Source organism: Chelon labrosus, assembly GCF_963514085.1.
Source record: "Chelon labrosus genome assembly, chromosome: 2".
Classification (NCBI taxonomy): domain Eukaryota; kingdom Metazoa; phylum Chordata; class Actinopteri; order Mugiliformes; family Mugilidae; genus Chelon; species Chelon labrosus.
Window position 1 is genome coordinate 307357 of NC_140338.1, and position 24769 is coordinate 332125.

A 24769-nucleotide genomic window follows, 5' to 3' on the forward strand; every position below is an offset into this window, starting at 1 on the left:
CTGGTCAACCCTAACACACATCTACTGAGAAGTCATCATCTGAATTCATAAACTAAACATAAACTCATAAGCGTCGATGAAGCTGGAAATTAGAAAGCCCCCCTTACTTAGACTTAAGGTTTAGTGATGTAACAATGAGCCCGTGTGAATCAAGCATTTATCTCTACAGACACTATATTATATTAAACATTTATCTCTACAGACACTATATTATATTAAACATTTATCTCTACAGACACTATATTATATTAAACATTTATCTCTACAGACACTATATTATATTAAACATTTATCTCTATAGACACTATATTATATTAAACATTTATCTCTATAGACACTATATTATATTAAACATTTATCTCTATAGACACTATATTATATTAAACATTTATCTCTACAGACACTATATTATATTAAACATTTATCTCTACAGACACTATATTATATTAAACATTTATCTCTACAGACACTATATTATATTAAACATTTATCTCTACAGACACTATATTATATTAAACATTTATCTCTACAGACACTATATTATATTAAACATTTATCTCTACAGACACTATATTATATTAAACATTTATCTCTACAGACACTATATTATATTAAACATTTATCTCTATAGACACTATATTATATTAAACATTTATCTCTATAGACACTATATTATATTAAACATTTATCTCTATAGACACTATATTATATTAAACATTTATCTCTATAGACACTATATTATATTAAACATTTATCTCTATAGACACTATATTATATTAAACATTTATCTCTACAGACACTATATTATATTAAACATTTATCTCTATAGACACTATATTATATTAAACATTTATCTCTACAGACACTATATTATATTAAACATTTATCTCTACAGACACTATATTATATTAAACATTTATCTCTACAGACACTATATTATATTAAACATTTATCTCTACAGACACTATATTATATTAAACATTTATCTCTACAGACACTATATTATATTAAACATTTATCTCTACAGACACTATATTATATTAAGAATTTATCTCTACAGACACTATATTATATTAAGAATTTATCTCTACAGACACTATATTATATTAAACATTTATCTCTACAGACACTATATTATATTAAGCATTTATCTCTACAGACACTATATTATATTAAACATTTATCTCTACAGACACTATATTATATTAAGCATTTATCTCTACAGACACTATATTATATTAAACATTTATCTCTACAGACACTATATTATATTAAACATTTATCTCTACAGACACTATATTATATTAAACATTTATCTCTACAGACACTATATTATATTAAACATTTATCTCTACAGACACTATATTATATTAAACATTTATCTCTACAGACACTATATTATATTAAACATTTATCTCTACAGACACTATATTATATTAAACATTTATCTCTACAGACACTATATTATATTAAACATTTATCTCTACAGACACTATATTATATTAAACATTTATCTCTACAGACACTATATTATATTAAACATTTATCTCTACAGACACTATATTATATTAAACATTTATCTCTACAGACACTATATTATATTAAACATTTATCTCTACAGACACTATATTATATTAAGCATTTATCTCTACAGACACTATATTATATTAAGCATTTATCTCTACAGACACTATATTATATTAAGCATTTATCTCTACAGACACTATATTATATTAAACATTTATCTCTACAGACACTATATTATATTAAACATTTATCTCTACAGACACTATATTATATTAAACATTTATCTCTACAGACACTATATTATATTAAACATTTATCTCTACAGACACTATATTATATTAAGCATTTATCTCTACAGACACTATATTATATTAAGCATTTATCTCTACAGACACTATATTATATTAAACATTTATCTCTACAGACACTATATTATATTAAACATTTATCTCTACAGACACTATATTATATTAAGCATTTATCTCTACAGACACTATATTATATTAAGAATTTATCTCTACAGACACTATATTATATTAAACATTTATCTCTACAGACACTATATTATATTAAACATTTATCTCTACAGACACTATATTATATTAAACATTTATCTCTACAGACACTATATTATATTAAGCATTTATCTCTACAGACACTATATTATATTAAGCATTTATCTCTACAGACACTATATTATATTAAGCATTTATCTCTACAGACACTATATTATATTAAACATTTATCTCTACAGACACTATATTATATTAAACATTTATCTCTACAGACACTATATTATATTAAACATTTATCTCTACAGACACTATATTATATTAAACATTTATCTCTACAGACACTATATTATATTAAACATTTATCTCTACAGACACTATATTATATTAAACATTTATCTCTACAGACACTATATTATATTAAACATTTATCTCTACAGACACTATATTATATTAAGCATTTATCTCTACAGACACTATATTATATTAAACATTTATCTCTACAGACACTATATTATATTAAACATTTATCTCACAGACACTATATTATATTAAACATTTATCTCTACAGACACTATATTATATTAAACATTTATCTCTACAGACACTATATTATATTAAACATTTATCTCTATAGACACTATATTATATTAAACATTTATCTCTATAGACACTATATTATATTAAACATTTATCTCTATAGACACTATATTATATTAAACATTTATCTCTATAGACACTATATTATATTAAACATTTATCTCTACAGACACTATATTATATTAAACATTTATCTCTACAGACACTATATTATATTAAGCATTTATCTCTACAGACACTATATTATATTAAACATTTATCTCTACAGACACTATATTATATTAAGCATTTATCTCTAGACACTATATTATATTAAACATTTATCTCTACAGACACTATATTATATTAAGCATTTATCTCTAGACACTATATTATATTAAACATTTATCTCTACAGACACTATATTATATTAAGCATTTATCTCTAGACACTATATTATATTAAACATTTATCTCTACAGACACTATATTATATTAAGCATTTATCTCTACAGACACTATATTATATTAAACATTTATCTCTACAGACACTATATTATATTAAACACTTATCTCTACAGACACTATATTATATTAAACATTTATCTCTACAGACACTATATTATATTAAACATTTATCTCTACAGACACTATATTATATTAAACATTTATCTCTACAGACACTATATTATATTAAACATTTATCTCTACAGACACTATATTATATTAAGCATTTATCTCTAGACACTATATTATATTAAACATTTATCTCTACAGACACTATATTATATTAAGCATTTATCTCTAGACACTATATTATATTAAACATTTATCTCTACAGACACTATATTATATTAAGCATTTATCTCTACAGACACTATATTATATTAAACATTTATCTCTACAGACACTATATTATATTAAACACTTATCTCTACAGACACTATATTATATTAAACATTTATCTCTACAGACACTATATTATATTAAACATTTATCTCTACAGACACTATATTATATTAAACATTTATCTCTACAGACACTATATTATATTAAACATTTATCTCTACAGACACTATATTATATTAAACACTTATCTCTACAGACACTATATTATATTAAACATTTATCTCTACAGACACTATATTATATTAAACATTTATCTCTACAGACACTATATTATATTAAACATTTATCTCTACAGACACTATATTATATTAAGCATTTATCTCTACAGACACTATATTATATTAAACATTTATCTCTACAGACACTATATTATATTAAGCATTTATCTCTAGACACTATATTATATTAAACATTTATCTCTACAGACACTATATTATATTAAGCATTTATCTCTAGACACTATATTATATTAAACATTTATCTCTACAGACACTATATTATATTAAGCATTTATCTCTACAGACACTATATTATATTAAACATTTATCTCTACAGACACTATATTATATTAAACACTTATCTCTACAGACACTATATTATATTAAACATTTATCTCTACAGACACTATATTATATTAAACATTTATCTCTACAGACACTATATTATATTAAACATTTATCTCTACAGACACTATATTATATTAAACATTTATCTCTACAGACACTATATTATATTAAACACTTATCTCTACAGACACTATATTATATTAAACATTTATCTCTACAGACACTATATTATATTAAACATTTATCTCTACAGACACTATATTATATTAAACATTTATCTCTACAGACACTATATTATATTAAGCATTTATCTCTACAGACACTATATTATATTAAACATTTATCTCTACAGACACTATATTATATTAAACATTTATCTCTACAGACACTATATTATATTAAGCATTTATCTCTACAGACACTATATTATATTAAACATTTATCTCTACAGACACTATATTATATTAAACACTTATCTCTACAGACACTATATTATATTAAACATTTATCTCTACAGACACTATATTATATTAAACATTTATCTCTATAGACACTATATTATATTAAACATTTATCTCTATAGACACTATATTATATTAAACATTTATCTCTATAGACACTATATTATATTAAACATTTATCTCTACAGACACTATATTATATTAAACATTTATCTCTACAGACACTATATTATATTAAACATTTATCTCTATAGACACTATATTATATTAAACATTTATCTCTACAGACACTATATTATATTAAGCATTTATCTCTACAGACACTATATTATATTAAGCATTTATCTCTACAGACACTATATTATATTAAACATTTATCTCTACAGACACTATATTATATTAAGCATTTATCTCTATAGACACTATATTATATTATAGTCTAATCATCCTGACTAACAGACATCTACATTTACATGTGGATGTCTGTTAGTCAGGATGATTAGACTATAATATAGTGTTCCAACCATTATGTTGACATGAACATTGTTCGAGGTCAGCACCACAAATAAATCATTTAAACTCTGACATGACTCAGACAAGACCTTACTGTAAACAATTAACGGCTCGTTTAATAATTATTATTATTGTAAGAACTAATAACTAAATGTATTTCACCCCATAAGACCTGAACACTCTGTGTTTGTAGTAGGTTTGGAACCCCCTAACCCTAACCCTGTCTCCCATCCGGACAGGCACTATGTCATAAGCTAGCCAGCTAGCTTTAGCATTAGCTTAGCTACGATGCATTCATTGACTTGACTTGTCAGCGTGACAGCTGAGGAGTTAACAGTCGAGTCAACACTGACCGGATGTACAATAACACCAGAGGACTGGCTTCTCGGTGTCACAGGGCTGATACGGAGCAGAACAACCGCGGCCTGTGCCGATAAGCTAATGCTAAAGCTAACACTGTCAGCGACGGTTACACGTAGACTGGCTACAGTTAGCATGTTAGCCACATTAGCTACCTCACAGACGAACGTAGACTGGCTACAGTTAGCATGTTAGCCACATTAGCTACCTCACAGACGAACGTAGACTGGCCACAGTTAGCATGTTAGCCACATTAGCTACCTCACAGACGAACGTAGACTGGCTACAGTTAGCATGTTAGCCACATTAGCTACCTCACAGACGAACGTAGACTGGCTACAGTTAGCATGTTAGCCACATTAGCTACCTCACAGACGAGGCTACGTTCAGTGGCCGCGAGGCCTCAGCTGCGTCTGTACCTGATGTGTGAAGCACAGCAGCCGGAGCTTCTCCTCTTCATCATCACAGGAAAACAACAAGACACACAGACACGGCAGCAGGTAACACCGGTACATCCCCCATCATGCACCGCTGCTAGGGGAGGAGCAACAGAGGAGCAGGGACCAGTGGCAGAGACGGACCGGCCGCTTCTTCTGCGTTGTTTGTAGTTACAGACCACAAAGCTCCACGCTGCTCCACGCTGCCCCCTGCCGGCCACGGGCGGCTCTGCCGGCCACGGGCGGCTCCTCCGGCCTCAGGCGGCTCCTCCGGCCTCAGGCGGCCCCTCCGGCCTCAGGCGGCCCTGCTGACCTGTAATATTTTTACTTTGCTGGACTCGGACTAGGACTCGGACTCGGACTAGGACTGACTTTATTGATCCACAAGAGAAACTGCTTGATCACAGTAGCTCAGACATGAAAAACACTAGTAAAAATAAAAATCGATGTAAAATAGTTAAAAATATTTAACTTTTAATAAAAATAAAATAAAATCAATAATACAATAGTATAAGCAAGAATATATAAGAAACAGAAGTTAATATACACACATAGGAAGGATAATAATACGGATGGAATATAATTTATAACTATTCTACAGTAACTTTAATATGTTTGTGATAAACATCTTCTGACGTCTGAAGTCTGAGGTTATTTATTTTAAATGAAGGTCTGTTACACTCACTGACCCATGGACATGTCAATGTCAGACTGACTTGTCAACACCAGATATTAATATAAATATAAATAAAATCTGTGGCATTTATAAGCACCAGTGTTCATGTATCTGACTGTGCTGTGACATTGATTATCCTCCCAGCATGCACTGGGCCAAGACACTGGTGAAACTCATTAGTTTGATATGAAACTGCAACGATATTAAAGTCATTTGATAAGAAGCTAGATGATGTTGATCTTGTCGTCCAGCGTCGTGTTCTGTCGTCTCTATCAGACCTGTGATGAATGTCGTCCACCCCAGACACAAACTTCTTAGAGAATTATCTCTGAACAAGAAGAAAAAGACACACAAACACAAGCTATGTCTTTTTATTGTTTGCAGTTGGTACAAAACCAGTGTTCATAGCTGTGAAGTCAACACACATGGACGACCTGCTGGTGAATGACCACTGGTACAGATACGAGTCAGTGCGTTCTGACAGCGTCCTGCAGCAGGTTTGATCTGATGATGCTCTTCTTTGTTACTTACTCTCTTCTCAAAGGAATGAACTTGTGTTTTTAGAGACTTACCAGAAACTAAAATGGAAAGTTTACAAGAGTGGTACAAGAAGTCTGTTCCACAGAAACAGTCCTTCTCCTGAGAGCAGTGAGATGTACGGCCTCATGGTGGCGCTAAAGGGAAGGTCAGGAAGGAGTATTTGAAGTCATTCCTCAGACAGCAGCATGAAATGTTTCCCAGATGTACTTTTATTACGCTCTAGTACGGAGCTTGCATTAAGGTTGAGATCATAAAAAAATACAGAACATTAGGAAAGAGGTCACCCGATTTCTGAAAAAGAATTACAAAAACACATCCTGGAATTTGAGCCACAGTTCAATATTTCTTTAGTATTTTTCCCAGAGAAAAGCTTCCGAAGCAACGTTTAGGCCACAGACGGGACGAGAACAGAGGCCTGAGGCCTGAGGCTGAAGAGACGAGCGTGTCTTTAAGGCAGGGTGAGACAGTGAGCTGAGAGAAACACATTACTGCTGATTAGTCCAGAATAAATAAGACGGTGTCACAGCTCTCTACGCCACACCGCTGCCTAAACCGTACAGAAGGTATTCAACAAGAGGGAATCAACCCGATAAACACACCTATACAAACCAGAATTAAGTTAAATTAAGTTAGGTTCATTCCCAGACCGCCCCCCGCCCCCGCCCCCGCCCCCCGCCTCTTGGTTAAAGTGGTTCTAGTCCAGTGGGCTCTGGAAGATGAGTCTGACGCAGTCGGTGTCTCCGCTCAGCGGCTGGATGCAGAACGGGCAGGCTGCATGGAAAGCATGTGTGCCGTGGGGGAGGGGGATCTGAGACCAGTACAGCGCTGTCTTCTCTGAACACACATGTCCACAGGGGACAAAGGCATGGGTGGGGGGCTCCGCATCGACGTAGAAACCCGCCTCACAGCCCAGCCACAGCGGCACGTACGGGCCCCTCGCCCGGCACATGGGACACTCCCTCTCCTGACACTCCGCTTCAACCTCGGGGTCACGGCGCCCCCCCCAGCTGTGGTAGCCGTGCACGTGGCCACAGCGCAGGTAGGCCCAGGGCTGCTTCTCGTCCAGGACGTCCTTGCGGCGCATGCTGGGGAAGGCCAGCGTGTTGAAGCCCACGGGGCACTGAGGCCGTCCCGCGTTCAGCTCCTGACGCAGCGCCTCCAGGTGTTTGACGGTGGGGGTGAGGGCCAGACCCTCAGCGGTCCGCCACAGCAGCGTGGCGCCGCACAGGTCGATGAGAGAGCCGTCCCTCAGCTCATTAGACTCAGAGTCCACCTGAAGGACATGAAGAGGAGGATCCAGGTCATTCACAGGACACAGTTTTGTCTCACACAGACAACCTACCTCGATCCCTCAGTACTGTGTGTGTTATGTAGCGTGGCGGCTGGACGGTGACACATCGTCTCCTGTCAGACTCTGTTCCACTCACTGACACAACACAACACAACCAAGCTCTGTCTAAATAGATGAATATTTATTTATGTGAACAGAAACTCATGCTCCAGTTCTGCTGCTAAATGACCCGATTCATGAGGGAGACGACAACTAAGTCCTTAAATTAGTTAAACTCTAACATGACAATACGCATACAGGTATTATTTTATTTAGGCAGCACTGCCACCATCTGCAGCTGAGAATTAGAACATGTTGTGTTATCACACCTCAGGTTTACGGTACAGACTCTCTATCAGGCGTATCACCAGGTCAGGTATCAGTGTGTTTGTCACCAACCATCTTGCCCCTCTGCTGAGCTGATCTGGTCTCCCTCAGCGTGAACACGTTGCCGCAGACTGAGATTTCCCTCCACAAACCGGGTCTGGAGTCCTGGCTGAATCCGTGGTGAGGATGCATCACCAGAACACCGTTGGTGGTCAGGGCGTCCATCTGACCGTCCACCGTCCTCCACTTGGCCGCCTTCTCCTGTGAGGAGGTAAGAGGAGACCGTTAGAATAGTTCATCACATGTCATGCATCTCTGCAGCGTCACCACACGGCCTCTCCTACCCCGAGGAAGATGTTCTTGGAGGAGTCGAAGCCTGCAGCGTAGATCCGTGCAGAGTAAGGAGGGGTTCTCTGACAGATGATGCGACAGGCAAAGCGTGAGATGGTGCTCTGAACGGCGTGACCGTCCGCCTGGCTCTGACCGCCCGGCACCGTGTCCGTCACCACGAAGTCGATGGGATTCTCTGTGGAACGACCAACCTGTAATCACACACAGACCACGAGTGTCAAGACTTCAGACATGAGCTGCTAAGATCTGCTCATCAAACCAGGACCAAACGACGAGAGACAGGAAGTCTGATATGAAGACGGCACAAACGGAGGCAACATGAATGTTCTAACTCTATAAAACCTTTCAGCTCAGAGAGTTTTGACACAAACGAAACAAGAAGAACAGAGCAACAGGAAACCTGGGTGGTTTTTTGGAGGGTACACACCTGGAACATGTCTGTGTTGCTGTCGTGGGTGTACTCCACCACCACCGTCTGAGCCCTAGAAAGAGTGTATGAGATGCTGTGCTGCTCCTTGTTGTTGATAGCCTGCAGAAAGAAACAACAACATAAAATAACTGGTTTTTAGACCAGAAAGACTGAGTGGCCATGAGGTCAAGACACACTGATCTCTGGGGACACGACATGTAAATGTCCTCAGGACTGTGCACCTCTATGTTTATACTGTATATATTTTTGCACTGTTATTGGTGACGGCTTTAATCTCATTGTACATGTGTATAGTGACAATAAAGGCGTTCTATTCTATTCTACTCTACTCTATTCTAACCAACGCTAGCTGTGCAGGTAGACAGCAGTCCACCTCTGAGCTGGTGAGCCATCGGCCAGTAAACCCAAAATAAGAAGCAGGTGAGTGGCGACAGGAAGGTTAGCTGGCTGTAAATACGGGTCACAGGACGGATGGAAAATAGTTCAGACATTTAAAACCAGCGGTCACCCTGCACCACGGGCCGCATCAGTCAAGACAAATGTCCACGGGCCGGTCAAGGTGCATCATGAATAAATAAATACATACAGAGAAGGTGTTTAATGTGAACTAATAAAATGTTTTAGTGCAGAGTGCTTCATGCTCTGGTTCACCACATGTTACAGAGCTGCACCTGCTGTCATCAACCTGCAGACTCTTTTCTGTTTGCTGTCACTCTGTCTCATCATTACTTCTTTCTCTCTTTTCTAAGAAGCTCTGCAGAGACCTTTGACCTTTGACCTTTGCTAAAAGATAATCAGGTAGAACAAGAAGAGTCAGAACCAGCACACACTACACGGTGGTAGATGTCAGACAAACAGGCTGTGCTTCAGAAACACTCAGACCAGTCAAAGAATGATTTAAGGAGTCTCCATGATGACTGTAGCCGTCCACACGTAATGTTGACAGGAGAACATACCAGAGCTGCTCATAGGCCTGAAGCGACTGGACCAGTTTTACCTGTCTGTTGAGATCTCACCTTGGCAGCCTGAGGTGTGCAGGATGTGTGGACCGTGCTCGGTTTCACTCCGTTGGCCTTCGCCCTGCGACACAGAGCGAAGCGACTTTTCCTCCGGCCCTTGTCTCCGCTGGGCAGAGAGCCGTTACACCTGAACACACAGCAGAGGAAATGCAGCTTATTAAACATTGATCCTAACCTCAGATGTTTCCTCAAACCCTTTATCACTAAACATATCAACACACTGGTGAGCAATTCCACAACTCTACAAATGAGCTGTAGAGGAAATGATGTAATTACAAGAGTAGGAGGCAGCAATGCTCTCAACGAGTCTAGAGCGCTGTGAAGAAGAGGAAGATGAAGATTGTACGGACTAGGGCTGAAACGATTCGTCGAGTTACTCGATTAACTCGATTACAAAAATTGCTCGAGGCAAAAACTCTGCCTCGAAGCCTTGTTAAATTCCTATGACGCGCACTATACGCGCAGGGATCTGATTGTTCCACACGGACCGTTGTTTTGGAAGCACCTATGCAAGCACACCACTAGCGCGTGATACATTGTGAATTTAGTTGGCGCGATGGCGGAGAGTAAAGATGCCCATAAACGCCAAAAAATGTCTAAAGTTTGGGATCATTACATTCTAAGAAAGGAAGAGAACAAAGTGCAGTGTATACTGCAAAGTAGACCTGGCGTATCACAGCAGTACAAGCTCAAATGATCCAGCATCTGAACAGAAAACATCCACATGCTGTTTCACCAAGCGTCGCTGAAACAAGGTAACGTAACCTAAACCTATACATTAATGTTCGCTGATTTTAATCGCATACTGTATGTAGCGATGTCATGATGCGGTTTGACTAGATATGATGTTTAGCTTCAGGGGCGGAGTGGCAATCGGGACGACCGGGCCGGCCGAAGGATTTACGCAGCGGATCACAAATTGAGCGGCCGCGAGGCGAACGCGACCGGCCTGAGCTTATCAGAATCATTGACGTTACTAAATTCTCTGCACCCTCATCTCTCTCACTCTTCCTCACGCACAGCACGCGTTCACAAACAAACACACAGGTTGCTAGGTTACCATAGCAAATAGGCTCACCCCAGAAATTATGTATTATTTGTTAGTAGCCTAATGGTAAATGCTGCAGGTGTAGAAATCTACATAAAACGGATATTTACTTTGATGTCAGGGCTAGATTACAGCATGAAACTTGTTGTGCATATTAATAAATTAAATTGCTTTTTGTTTTACAGTAAGTTCGCTTAACTGTATTGTTATGCAATTGTTGGCACTGGCACTTTTAATGGGTAAATTGCAATACATGGGCTTAGTTTTGGAGCCAAATGTTGGAGTTGGAGTTCTCTGTTTTTTTGAGAAATAAAAGGCAAATGCTTGATCATTTTACAGCCATATAATTTTCGTTATGCATCATTTGTTTTGGTTGTTTAAAAACGTAAAAAAAATATCCGATTAATCGATTAATCGATCGATAAAGTGCTAGATTAATCGATGACAAAAAGAATCGATAGCTGCAGCCCTAGTATGGACATGGCCATGACAATGGACATGGAGGAGCTGCTACGTCCATTATACGAGTTACATGAGAACCTACAACCATCCTAAGAACCCACAAAGTCAGACAACAAATATACCTGTAGCAGGTGAAAGGTGTCCTAGGAGTGCTTCACCCCATGAAAACCTTTTATATAACTTAGATATGTTTATATGAACATTATGCTCTACTGGCAGGTACGTTATATGAACCAGGAGTTTATTATGTGAACCATTAGTTTATTATGTGAACCATTAGTTTATTATATGAACCATTAGTTTATTATGTGAACCATTAGTTTATTATATGAACCATTAGTTTATTATATGAACCAGGAGTTTATTATATGAACCAGGAGTTTATTATATGAACCAGGAGTTTATTATATGAACCATTAGTTTATTATATGAACCAGGAGTTTATTATATGAACCAGGAGTTTATTATATGAACCAGGAGTTTATTATGTGAACCAGGAGTTTATTATATGAACCAGGAGTTTATTATGTGAACCAGGAGTTTATTATATGAACCAGGAGTTTATTATATGAACCATTAGTTTATTATGTGAACCATTAGTTTATTATATGAACCAGGAGTTTATTATATGAACCAGGAGTTTATTATGTGAACCAGGAGTTTATTATATGAACCAGGAGTTTATTATATGAACCATTAGTTTATTATGTGAACCAGGAGTTTATTATATGAACCAGGAGTTTATTATGTGAACCAGGAGTTTATTATGTGAACCAGGAGTTTATTATATGAACCAGGAGTTTATTTGGGGGTTTAAGCAGCATTCTCTCCCCTGCCTTAATTCATTAGTTAATTACTGACTGTATAATGCCTTAAAGGTTAATGAGCTAAGAAATGTCTATTTGATCATTTCAATGTTTTAAATAAGAAGCGTCTCATGACACAGTAATGACAGTTTTATTCCAGCTCTACATACAATAGTACTAAAATACACAGCAGCCCACAGACTGTGACAGCCAAAGGCCTCAGTCAGCTCAGTCTGACGGTGGCTGAGTTTCTCGGCACATTGAAGTGGATTAATGTGAGTCAGAGTTTCTCCAGCGTGATGGAGCAGCTCATGAGTATCTGGGCGGTGTCTTTATTAGCCAGACTAGAGAAGGTGTGGAGAAAAGGCTGAGAGACATTTTAATTCCAGGTATGATGACTGGTCACTCAGAACATAAAGAGGATTTATTTTAGCTCAACCATCAGTTTAACACATCCTATCTCTGTAGTGTATCACAGTGTTTTCTTGAGCCAGGAAGCTTTGCAGGAGAGATAAAGCTGAAGAGCAACAGTTTCTCTGGTCCAGAATCAAAAGCAGGATGCTGTGGTTTACATTTATCAGCCCAATCTATTGGGACGTCCATCAAATCCAACTTCCATGTGCAGAGCTCATTATTGTGGTGCTGAGTGTATCACATCTAAACAGAGTGGATGGAGCAGGTTATCTCCAGAGCCAGACCACTGCTAGCTGCAGGTCAAGTAAACATCTGAGCTCAGTTAAGAGTCGAGCCATTCTTCCACTGGATAATGTGACTTCCTGCTTTTCACCTCCTTTCTAAGACAAACCCAGACAAACCCAGACAAACCCAGATCACCCGACTCCACCCTGGCTTCACTGTAAGAACATAACACAACCAAACCCTGATGGCCACAGCAGCGTCTCCACAGACGGACAATAAAACCCAACAGCAAACAGAAGGTCTGAAACCTTCAACCTTCAGCCTCTCTGTCTACGTCCACAGTGAACGGCCTTCAGTCAGGAAGTCGACTGCATTCTTCTCTGTGCTCGACTTTCTCAACACATTAACCTCGACTGAAACCAACGGACTGAACGTCACACTGTGGAGAAGTAGATTTAAATAAAATGGATTTAATGTTGTGGCCAAGGTTCAGTTCGTGTTTATTTAAAGGTTGGGTATCAACCTTCAACATGTTCTTGGTACAGTCCACAGTTAAATAATAAAATGTTTGATCATCAATGAACCAGATTACACTTTGACCATAACTGACCATTATATGGAGGCAGTGTTCCCAAACAGCTGCTTTCATTCAGACATTTAGCACAGAATAACTTTTATTTTATTCTACTAAAAATGTTTAAATCCCAAAAACAGTCTGATCACAGTAGTTTATACTCATCATGTAGAACACTGGACGATCCTGACAACAATAAAACCATCTAGATGTTTGTTAGAATAACTCATCTACAGACTAGTGGACTAGTCCATTAGTGGACTTCACTGCTGGACCATGACTCTTTAAGCATCATGTGGACTAGTCTCTGATCATGTAACCATAACAACATGGACGCTTCCTAGAAGACAGGTGAGGAGCCCTAAGTGTGGAAACAAAGCTTTCTGTGCATTCTCAAGTTGTGGGTAGTTAGTTTCTTCATTCAGTCATTCATCTTCTGTAACCTCTTGTCCTGTGAAGGGTCATGGGGGTCTGGAGCCTATCCCAGCTGTCATTGGTCTAGAGGGGGGGTCCACCCTGGACAGGTCTCCAGTCTATCCCAGCTGTCATTGGTCTAGAGGGGGGGTCCACCCTGGACAGGTCTCCAGTCTATCACAGGGCTAACACAGAGAGACACTCACACCTACGGCCAATTTAGAATCACCAATGAACCTAACCAGCATGTCTTTGGACGGTGGGAGGAAGCTGGAGAACCTGGAGAGGACCCACGCAGACACAGGGAGAACATGCAGACTACACACAGAAAGGAACCAGTCGGCCTGGATTAGAACCCAGAACCCTCTGGCTGGGAGGCATCAGTGCTGACCACCACACCACTGAGCTGCCCTGGGTAGTTAGTTTCTGCTCATATAAACTCACAAAGCTTCAACAGCTTAGATTCTCAGTAAGTCTATTAGTCGACTACTCTTGTTACAGTGCTAGTAAAGGAAAACTTTACGTGTAAGAAAGTCCCATTGGCTTTTGGGTTTGACACTGGGACAAGCTGCATCTCAATGATTGAGTTTAAACCCAGATTTAATGAATCTCCTTTCCTCATGTAAAGACAAAGCCTAATTCACTGTCTGACACTAGGAAACCCAAACATGTTGAAAGCTCCTGAGTGAACATCTTACCCCAGCACAATGAGCTCTCCATATTTGACGGGTCCTTTGGTGGATGCAGGGGAGGTACAGATGTTTTCCTGACCGACAGAAAACATCTGTGCTGCCTTCAGAGGGAAGAAGAATTTTGGATTTTTAAGTTGAAGTGAAGTTCCTGTCAGCGTCAGAGCTTCTCCATCAAGACAGGATCACGACACATCACCTGCAGACACAATCAGAAGAGGTTCAGGAACCAGACATGAAGACTTTCTGAGCAAAACATTTCTAATTTAAAATGTACAAACCCTCCAGACATTCATCGTAACACACAACACCATTCATTCCTAGAATACACCCACACTGCCTCTGTACTAGGAGCTGGGAGCAACAGGACCAAACAATGTACGTATTGACTCCAGGACACTGAGTGGGGTTGTTAGGTAGAAACAGACAGAGTGACTCACTTAGCAGCTCACAGGATTTTATATTATAAGACAAGATGAACATTCAGTAAAAGCCCAACTCTGATGTCAAAGAGGCCGTCATCATCATAAATCTACAAGTAAAGTCTCCATGTTGACTTTATCCACACAGGGTTAGGGTTAGGGGGGTTAGAGACCTGATACAGGAGTTTAGACCAAGCTCAGATGTGATGTAGTTTACAGAAGATATAATCATGACAGAGCTGAGACTGTAAACAAAGACACTATCAAGAGTTACTATCACCATAACACCCAGAGATATCAGAAGGGCATACTACCGTGACATGTCAGTCCTGAAATACAACTAAAGTACTACTGCAAACAAGGCATGCTAAGGCTAACGCTAGCAGAGGAACGGTCCAAATCCTCTGGACAGCAGTCAGTTAACAACTTGACCAAACGTCCTGTGGTAACAGAGAGAAGGAGGCTGCACATCAACTATCTGATAAAGTTATTAGACCTTTAGCTGCTACACTATCCCATCTAACAACACGCTGTGGAGTACTATTAAATGCTACTGATGGTGCTGAGGTGCTGCCTGTTTTTATACAGACTATACATATCTGCAGCTCACAGTATGTAGCACATGAGCTGTCTGTTCTCAGCAGATGATTCAGGTCAACAATAGAGATTTCATTGTTGTTTCCTGTCTTTCATTAATCTTGTTTGGTATCCCTGATATACCAGCTTCACTTTGACCAATGGGAGGAAGTGGAGACGTGTCATGTGACCTACTCTCAGTAAAACATGAAGAAGAGTTCAGATTTTATAAATTCTATTTGATTGTAATCACTTGTTGTTTTAAAGGAGACACAGTCAATGAATGGATGAATAAAACTAAATGATCATGACCATGAAGAGGAGGCTGGCTAGGTTTTGTTTTTGACCCCTGACTTCTTACCACAACCTCCCCTCCACCGCTCACAATCATCAGTCGAGGCCGAGGCTTGGAGGTCTGGTCCTGACCTCTTTTATATACAGTCTTTGGTCCTGACGGCAGGTTGGTAGGTCATCCTTCCTGACAGTGGCTACCTCTGCACTAGATCCCCCTCCTGCCCATCCTCAGCCCCCCAGTACGATGAGGGCATGAATACAGCCGGTGAACTGCACCCATTCACAGCCTGTAACTAGACACCAGACAAGTAGAACCACTTCTAAAGTGACTTCACTCCTCTACAACAATCACTCTTCTGTCAACCCCTCTCCTCTCGACAGTGTAACCCCCCCCCCCCCCCCCAGAGTCAGACATGGAGGTGAATCACAGCCCACAGCAGATTCTATCCTGCACTTGTGACTCAGATCTCATGATTCCTAATGACTCTCAGATATATGGATGCTCTTCACACAGCCTAGTCTTCCTCAACACACTGATGCTATATATTTACAGAACAGTTCTTTGTTATTTGTTATTATTTGTCTTCTTCATGGTGTCCCGGGTCGATCTGATCATACGGAAGAAGACTTTCTGAAGAGTTCTAGTGTCGTAGCCACATCATCTGAACACGTCTGTATTTGTTGAAACACGTCAGGTAATTAAATCCAAACGGGGCGTTACCATGACTCATACTGAGATAAGAAGAGAGTGTGACTACACCAGGAAAACAAAGTTAATCAGAGATGAATGATTAGACTTTGACTGCAGACTTTACTAGTAACAACATCCGTTCAGCAGCAGCAGAGAAAAGAGAAGCTTACAACAGTAAACCTGTCAGGAGAGTATAAAGATAATAAATGGACGCTACAGCATTAGGACAACTAACGCAATCATTACCTCACTGATTAATATTTACAGGACATTTGTTTGTCCAACAGCGTACTGGAGACAAACCTGTATGTCCTAATTATAGCCACAGCCTTATAATCCTCCAGGTTGTGATGATACAACCTGACTTTTAAAAGTCAACTCACGTCTCCCATGTTTTAATTTGTTTTATTTTGTGGCGTACAGGCTGCATCTTGTCAAAGATCTCCTTCCCACTGTGCTTAGAGGACTATTTAATGCCTTATCATTAGGTACACCTTGATGGATCAACGTTTGTCTTCAAAACTACTTTAAGTCTTAGTGTCATAGATTCAACAAAGTGCTGGAGACGTTCCCTAAATAATAAGGAGTGATAATTCCAGGTGGACAACGTGGACCAATGATGTTTCAGTGTTTTCTCTTGTTCAAAAGTAGACGTAGCCACTTAATCTGATGTACCACCTTTAATAAGAAGGACTTTACATCCTGCCACGATCTGAATCACACTGAGTGACATCTGTAACCACGGTAACCCTAACCCAGCCATAGACTCTGAATGATTCAAACTTCTAAAAGCTTAATTTAAACTGTGACTAACATGGGTTGGGTTTCAGCTACTAAATGAAATGCCTCAGGTAACAAATGAACATGTGTAGATTAAAACATTTTCCTGTTGATTTAAAAGTAAAAAGATGATGAAATGTTCAAAAAAGCCAAACAGGAAATGAGCCCGGTGTTTAATATCATCACAACATCAAGTTTCTTAGAAATGTTCTATTTTTGTAATTTGTTGAGAAATATTAGTTAATATGAAGAAGACAATGTTTAGTCGGTGAAATTCTTGAGATGAGTCCAGGAAATAGTTTTTAAAGTTAATGTTCAACTAATTTAATTTGTCCAGATTATTATTGTGAGCCTCGTGAGGTTGTCACGGTTAATGATTGACATTTATGTTCTGCACATGAACGGAGTTTAACCTCAATCAAAACATGGTCACAATAAAAGACTGAATTACTGAAGCAGGGACTTCACTGCTGGAGACAGTCCAGGCAGCGTTGGACGACCAGGACATTTCTGGAGTAGAGAACACAAGGTACCAGCTACCCTCTCCACACTACATTAACTTTGACTGAAAGATTTATTGGACTGAATCCAGTCCACTCTAGGAGAAGACAAGGAAGACAAGGACAGACTTTAGGAAGCTACAGGAGACCAACTCTAGGAGAAGACAAGGAAGACAAGGACAGACTTTAGGACACTACAGGAGACCAACTCTAGGAGAAGACAAGGAAGACAAGGACAGACTTTAGGAAGCTACAGGAGACCAACTCTAGGAGAAGACAAGGAAGACAAGGAAAGACTTTAGGACGCTACAGGAGACCAACTCTAGGAGAAGACAAGGAAGACAAGGACAGACTTTAGGAAGCTACAGGAGACCAACTCTAGGAGAAGACAAGGAAGACAAGGACAGACTTTAGGAAGCTACAGGAGACCAACTCTAGGAGAAGACAAGGAAGACAAGGACAGACTTTAGGAAGCTACAGGAGACCAACTCTAGGAGAAGACAAGGAAGACAAGGACAGACTTTAGGAAGACACAGGAGACCAACTCTAGGAGAAGACAAGGAAGACAAGGACAGACTTTAGGAAGACACAGGAGACCAACTCTAGGAGAAGACAAGGAAGACAAGGACAGACTTTAGGACGCTACAGGAGACCAACTCTAGGAGAAGTCAAGGAAGACAAGGACAGACTTTAGGACACTACAGGAGACCAACTCTAGGACATTTAGGACCAGATCTGATGATACTGAACGTTAAAGGATCGGGATCAGATCAGGGGGGCAAAACAAACTTGATTAGGACGTCCCTAACAGTGACTCTGGTTTAGTCCCACTCAGACTAAACTTTCTCTGGAGCTTATGAGGAGACAGTTGGACAAAAACCTTTCCCCATTTTAAACTGGGAACAAAGGCAGCGTCTGCAGGGACAGATGCTCCATGCTAATCAGTCAGTGAGGACGGAACAAAGGAAGCCAGCTGGGCTACAGGGACGGGACGGGACGGGACGGGACAGCGTGTCAACCACAACCATGGAGGCAGCCCTGCTTTGGGACAACACACTGTACACACTGTACACACTGTACACACTGTACACACGTACCCGGCCAGAGTTAAATATAATATCAGTCAGTGAACAACTCACTCACTAACACACAGATCTACAACTACCATACAGAGAAACGTTGAACAGCCTCTGTAGGAATAAATAGAGTCTTTATGATAATATGTAATATATAATATATAATAATAGTATAACAGCACATTAATAATAATGAGATGAACCCGGTTTACACCTACAGACCAGCTGTAGCATTAAGTTAACGACGTTCAGCTAAAACACATGAATGAAGTTTATCTGTTGTTTTATTTAGTCCTAACTGACTGCTCCTGGTCCTGGTCCTGGTCCTGGTCCTGGTCCTGGTCCTGCTCCTGGTGAGTTAAACAAGTAACAAACTTACTGAGCGTCTTTAGTCGCCTTCATCTCTTTGTTTCGGTAAAAGTCCAGAAAATAAGTCAACAAGTTGAAAGTCGTCCTGTTTTTAGCGAGTTCAGCCAAACTAAACCAGACTCGGTGAGGTCTCCCTTTCTCTGAGCACAAACAAAAAAACTACATCCTGACACGGACCGCATAGAAAAAACTACATCCTGGCCGACGACACACTTCCGCTTCTCGTTTCAAAATAAAAGCGCCGCATGTGGCTGATTTCAAAAGATAAAGTTTGAAACATTTAACAGATGAATTAAACTAAATAAATCACCCACGTGTTTATAAGTTCATCTGTCTGTAAGTAGAACTGAGATCCAGAAAACGTTTCAAAGCATGTACGCGTTCACCGTAGATAATAATGAGAGTCTGCTTAATGAAATGAAAGTTGTGTTAACTTGTTACTTATTAGCATCAAAATATTCTGAATTTGTAAATGTGCAAATGTTATTGTCAAAACTCGAACTACTGAAGTTAAGATCGCACCAGCTTCAGTTTTCACTACAGCTTCTGTTTCCTGTCATGAGTTATCATGTTTGTTCAGTTCAGTTTTATTAATATAGCGTCAATAACAACACAAATAGTCTCAAGACGCTTTATAAAGAGTCTGAGTCTGAGTCTGAGCCAGAGTCAGAGTCTGAGCCAGAGTCTGAGCCAGAGTCTGAGTCTGAGTCTGAGTCTGAGCCAGAGTCTGAGTCTGAGTCTGAGCCAGAGTCTGAACCTGAGTCTGAGTCTGAGTCTGAGTCTGAGCCAGAGTCTGAGTCTGAGTCTGAGCCTGAGTCTGAGTCTGAGTCTGAGCCAGAGTCTGAGTCTGAGTCTGAGCCAGAGTCTGAGTCTGAGTCTGAGCCAGAGTCTGAACCTGAGTCTGAGTCTGAGTCTGAGTCTGAGCCAGAGTCTGAGCCAGAGTCTGAGTCTGAGTCTGAGCCAGAGTCTGAACCTGAGTCTGAGTCTGAGTCTGAGCCAGAGTCTGAGTCTGAGTCTGAGTCTGAGCCTGAGTCTGAGCCAGAGTCTGAACCTGAGTCTGAGTCTGAGCCAGAGTCTGAGTCTGAGTCTGAGCCAGAGTCTGAGCCAGAGTCTGAGTCTGAGTCTGAGCCAGAGTCTGAACCTGAGTCTGAGTCTGAGTCTGAGTCTGAGTCTGAGCCAGAGTCTGAGTCTGAGTCTGAGCCTGAGTCTGAGCCTGAGTCTGAGTCTGAGTCTGAGCCAGAGTCTGAGCCAGAGTCTGAATCTGAGTCTGAGTCTGAGCCAGAGTCAGAGTCTGAGCCAGAGTCTGAGCCAGAGTCTGAGTCTGAGCCAGAGTCTGAACCTGAGTCTGAGCCAGTCTGAGTCTGAGTCTGAACCAGAGCCAGAGCCAGAGTCTGAGTCTGAGTCTGAGCATGAGCCAGAGTCTGAGTCTGAGTCAGAGTCAGAGTCAGAGTCTGAGTCTGAGTCTGAGTCTGACCCTGAGTCTGAGTCTGAGCCAGAGTCTGAGTCTGAGTCTGAACCAGAGCCAGAGCCAGAGTCTGAGTCTGAGCCTGAACCAGAGCCAGAGTCTGAGTCTGAGTCTGAGCCTGAACCAGAGCCAGAGCAGCCTGAGGTGGCACGTATGAAGGAAGGCGTTGATACTGCGCTGCTATTTCACCTGGCAACGAGAAATACTGTTTCCTGATTGGCTGATAGGTCGCTGTTTCAAGTGGTGTCACGTGGCTGCACAGAGCAGCACTACTAAGTAAAGACCATAGAGAGCCGAAGTCCCGCCCCTTCTACTTCCGGGTTATGGGACCTATCTTTCAAAAAAATATGAACGGCAGTCTATGGCGAAAGATAAATTATTTTCTGGTCCCGATCGACTTGTGCCTTGGATTATACATATGTTGTTTTTCAGAATAAAAAATGATTTTACATGTCAAGAATGTCACACTTTGTCGCAAGATAGTTCAGTAAAACGCTATGGAAAATACGTAATTAAACGAACTACAAGTCCCGCATGCTGGCGTGAACATAACCGACCAAAACTCCCTTGGTGTAACTACAGCTCTGGACATGACCCGATTTATAATGATTGTCACCTCGTTTGATGCTTCTGCCTTCGTCCTGGAAGAAGACGGTAAAGCTCAACAAGGAGACAGCCATAGTTCTCTAGTGACGTACATTGTTCGAGACAAGAGATGTAGTTCACTAAGCGATCTCATACAAAACCTAATGTTGTTCAGCTTATTTACGTCAAATAATTTATCTCTTGACGTGAAAATTTATCTTTTAAATTCACACACATCACCTGTGAAATTCATGCCACAATTCGAACGGGACCAAAAAATAATTATGATCTCTCCATAGACTGCCGTTCATACTTTTAGAAAGATAGGTCCCATAACCCGGAAGTAGAGGGGCGGGACTTCGGCTCTCTATTGACTAACCCTTTGTGACGTCACCCATTGGATTCCGAATTCAAAAATGAAGCCTGTAGTGGGCGGAGACTTCGGTCGCCATGTTGGATTTGCTTTACTCCGCCCACACTCGGATACTCCACATATGGGCATGGGCGTCGTGTTGGGGGCGGACCTAAGGCAGCCTGGACGCTAAAACCCGCCCACTCAACTCTCCGCTACCGTGTTAGCTCAGGCTACCGAGCTAGGCTAACCGCTATCCGCAGTGCTAGCAGCCGGCTAACACGGCAAAGCGGCCAACTCCCCCTTTTTCCTCACCCGTCCTCCCAGCACCCCACCTCACCTTGCTAGACGTAAGTTCACCAGAAGATATATAACACTCAAAATAATGAGTTATGTCTTAATTTTAGTTATACACAACAAAATAAATAAAGGTATAACTTGGTTAAATTACAGCTGTAGATTTTGTCGAGTGCTGCAGAACTTTGTCAAGTTGTCATAAAACATTTACTCAAAACACCAACGAACCTGAATCAAATGACTTCATTGTTAAACTTTTAAGTTATATTTTTATTAAATAATTAATATTTCGAACAACTTTAGTGGATTATGTTCCTTGAATATGTTTACTACCATTAATAAACAACGTTGGTGCTGGCTGCTGTTTAAAGCTCTCACCATAAATGACATTATGATCTGAAAAAGACAGGTACATTTATATTTATTACAAGATGATTCTCTTTCAGTAACTAGTTAATATATGTACTGGTATTAAGTTTTTTACCCTTCAAATGTGACATAATAATTTTGTTAACTTATACTTTTTTCCCTTCCATAGATACAGTGATGATAATTGGTGATGGCGTGGGGCCTAGAGCTGTGACCACCATGGGGCCCAGAGAGCTGTGACCACCATGGGGCCTAGAGAGCTGTGACCACCATGGGGCCCAGAGAGCTGTGACCACCATGGGGCCCAGAGAGCTGTGACCACCATGGGGCCTAGAGAGCTGTGACCACCATGGGGCCTAGAGGGGCCCAGAGAGCTGTGACCACCATGGGGCCTAGAGAGCTGTGACCACCATGGGGCCCAGAGAGCAGTGACCACCATGGGGCCTAGAGAGCTGTGACCACCATGGGGCCTAGAGCTGTGACCACCGTGGGGCCCAGAGAGCTGTGACCACCGTGGGGCCCAGAGAGCTGTGACCACCGTGGGGCCTAGAGCTGTGACCACCGTGGGGCCCAGAGAGCTGTGACCACCATGGGGCCTAGAGCTGTGACCACCATGGGGCCTAGAGAGCTGTGACCACCATGGGGCCCAGAGAGCTGTGACCACCATGGGGCCTAGAGCTGTGACCACCATGGGGCCTAGAGCTGTGACCACCATGGGGCCTAGAGAGCTGTGACCACCATGGGGCCCAGAGAGCTGTGACCACCATGGGGCCTAGAGAGCTGTGACCACCATGGGGCCTAGAGAGCTGTGACCACCATGGGGCCCAGAGAGCTGTGACCACCATGGGGCCTAGAGAGCTGTGACCACCATGGGGCCTAGAGCTGTGACCACCATGGGGCCTAGAGGGGCCCAGAGAGCTGTGACCACCATGGGGCCTAGAGAGCTGTGACCACCATGGGGCCCAGAGAGCAGTGACCACCATGGGGCCTAGAGAGCTGTGACCACCATGGGGCCTAGAGCTGTGACCACCGTGGGGCCCAGAGAGCTGTGACCACCGTGGGGCCCAGAGAGCTGTGACCACCGTGGGGCCTAGAGCTGTGACCACCGTGGGGCCTAGAGCTGTGACCACCGTGGGGCCCAGAGAGCTGTGACCACCATGGGGCCCAGAGAGCTGTGACCACCGTGGGGCCTAGAGCTGTGACCACCGTGGGGCCTAGAGCTGTGCCTAGAGCTGTGACCACCGTGGGGCCTAGAGCTGTGACCACCGTGGGGCCTAGAGAGCTGTGACCACCATGGGGCCTAGAGAGCTGTGACCACCATGGGGCCTAGAGCTGTGACCACCATGGGGCCTAGAGAGCTGTGACCACCATGGGGCCTAGAGCTGTGACCACCGTGGGGCCTAGAGCTGTGACCACCGTGGGGCCTAGAGCTGTGACCACCGTGGGGCCTAGAGAGCTGTGACCACCATGGGGCCTAGAGCTGTGACCACCATGGGGCCTAGAGCTGTGACCACCATGGGGCCTAGAGAGCTGTGACCACCATGGGGCCTAGAGCTGTGACCACCGTGGGGCCTAGAGCTGTGACCACCGTGGGGCCTAGAGCTGTGACCACCATGGGGCCTAGGGAGCTGTGACCACCATGGGGCCTAGAGCTGTGACCACCATGGGGCCTAGAGCTGTGACCACCGTGGGGCCTAGAGCTGTGACCACCATGGGGCCTAGGGAGCTGTGACCACCATGGGGCCTAGAGAGCTGTGACCACCATGGGGCCGAGAGCTGTGACCACCATGGGGCCTAGAGAGCTGTGACCACCGTGGGGCCCAGA

General features: G+C 41.1%; 2 protein-coding genes across 3 annotated transcripts in view; both read right to left on the bottom strand.

The window, feature by feature from the left end:
- vps54 (VPS54 subunit of GARP complex) overlaps positions 1–5960 on the bottom strand; it is a 28928-nt gene extending 22968 nt beyond the window's left edge. For both annotated transcript variants that reach the window (XM_084560353.1, XM_084560352.1), the window contains exon 1: positions 5846–5960. In XM_084560353.1, the coding sequence (XP_084416479.1) occupies positions 5846–5941 (96 nt within the window). In that variant the 5' untranslated portion in view covers positions 5942–5960. The remainder of the gene's footprint in view (positions 1–5845) is intronic.
- A 961-nt stretch (positions 5961–6921) lies between these two features.
- On the bottom strand, positions 6922–20498 carry LOC311499511 (E3 ubiquitin-protein ligase pellino homolog 1-like). The gene is made up of 7 exons (XM_084560509.1): positions 19887–20498; positions 15178–15367; positions 10534–10663; positions 9515–9616; positions 9081–9278; positions 8809–8997; positions 6922–8352 (listed from the first exon to the last, which is right to left on the bottom strand). Exons 2-7 carry the CDS (start codon positions 15261–15263, stop codon positions 7774–7776), a joined length of 1284 nt encoding a protein of 427 aa, XP_084416635.1. The 5' UTR covers positions 15264–15367; positions 19887–20498; the 3' UTR covers positions 6922–7773.
- Between the last annotated feature and the right edge of the window lie 4271 nt (positions 20499–24769).

Coding starts and splice junctions, on each gene's coding strand:
- LOC311499511 (XM_084560509.1), bottom strand. CDS start 15,263: ATGTTTTCTGTCGGTCAGGAAAACATCTGTACCTCCCCTGCATCCACC. Junction 9,617..10,533: donor GCACACCTCAGGCTGCCAAG/GTGAGATCTCAA, acceptor TTCTTTCTGCAG/GCTATCAACAACAAGGAGCA. Junction 8,353..8,808: donor CTCAGCAGAGGGGCAAGATG/GTTGGTGACAAA, acceptor CATGTCCTTCAG/GTGGACTCTGAGTCTAATGA.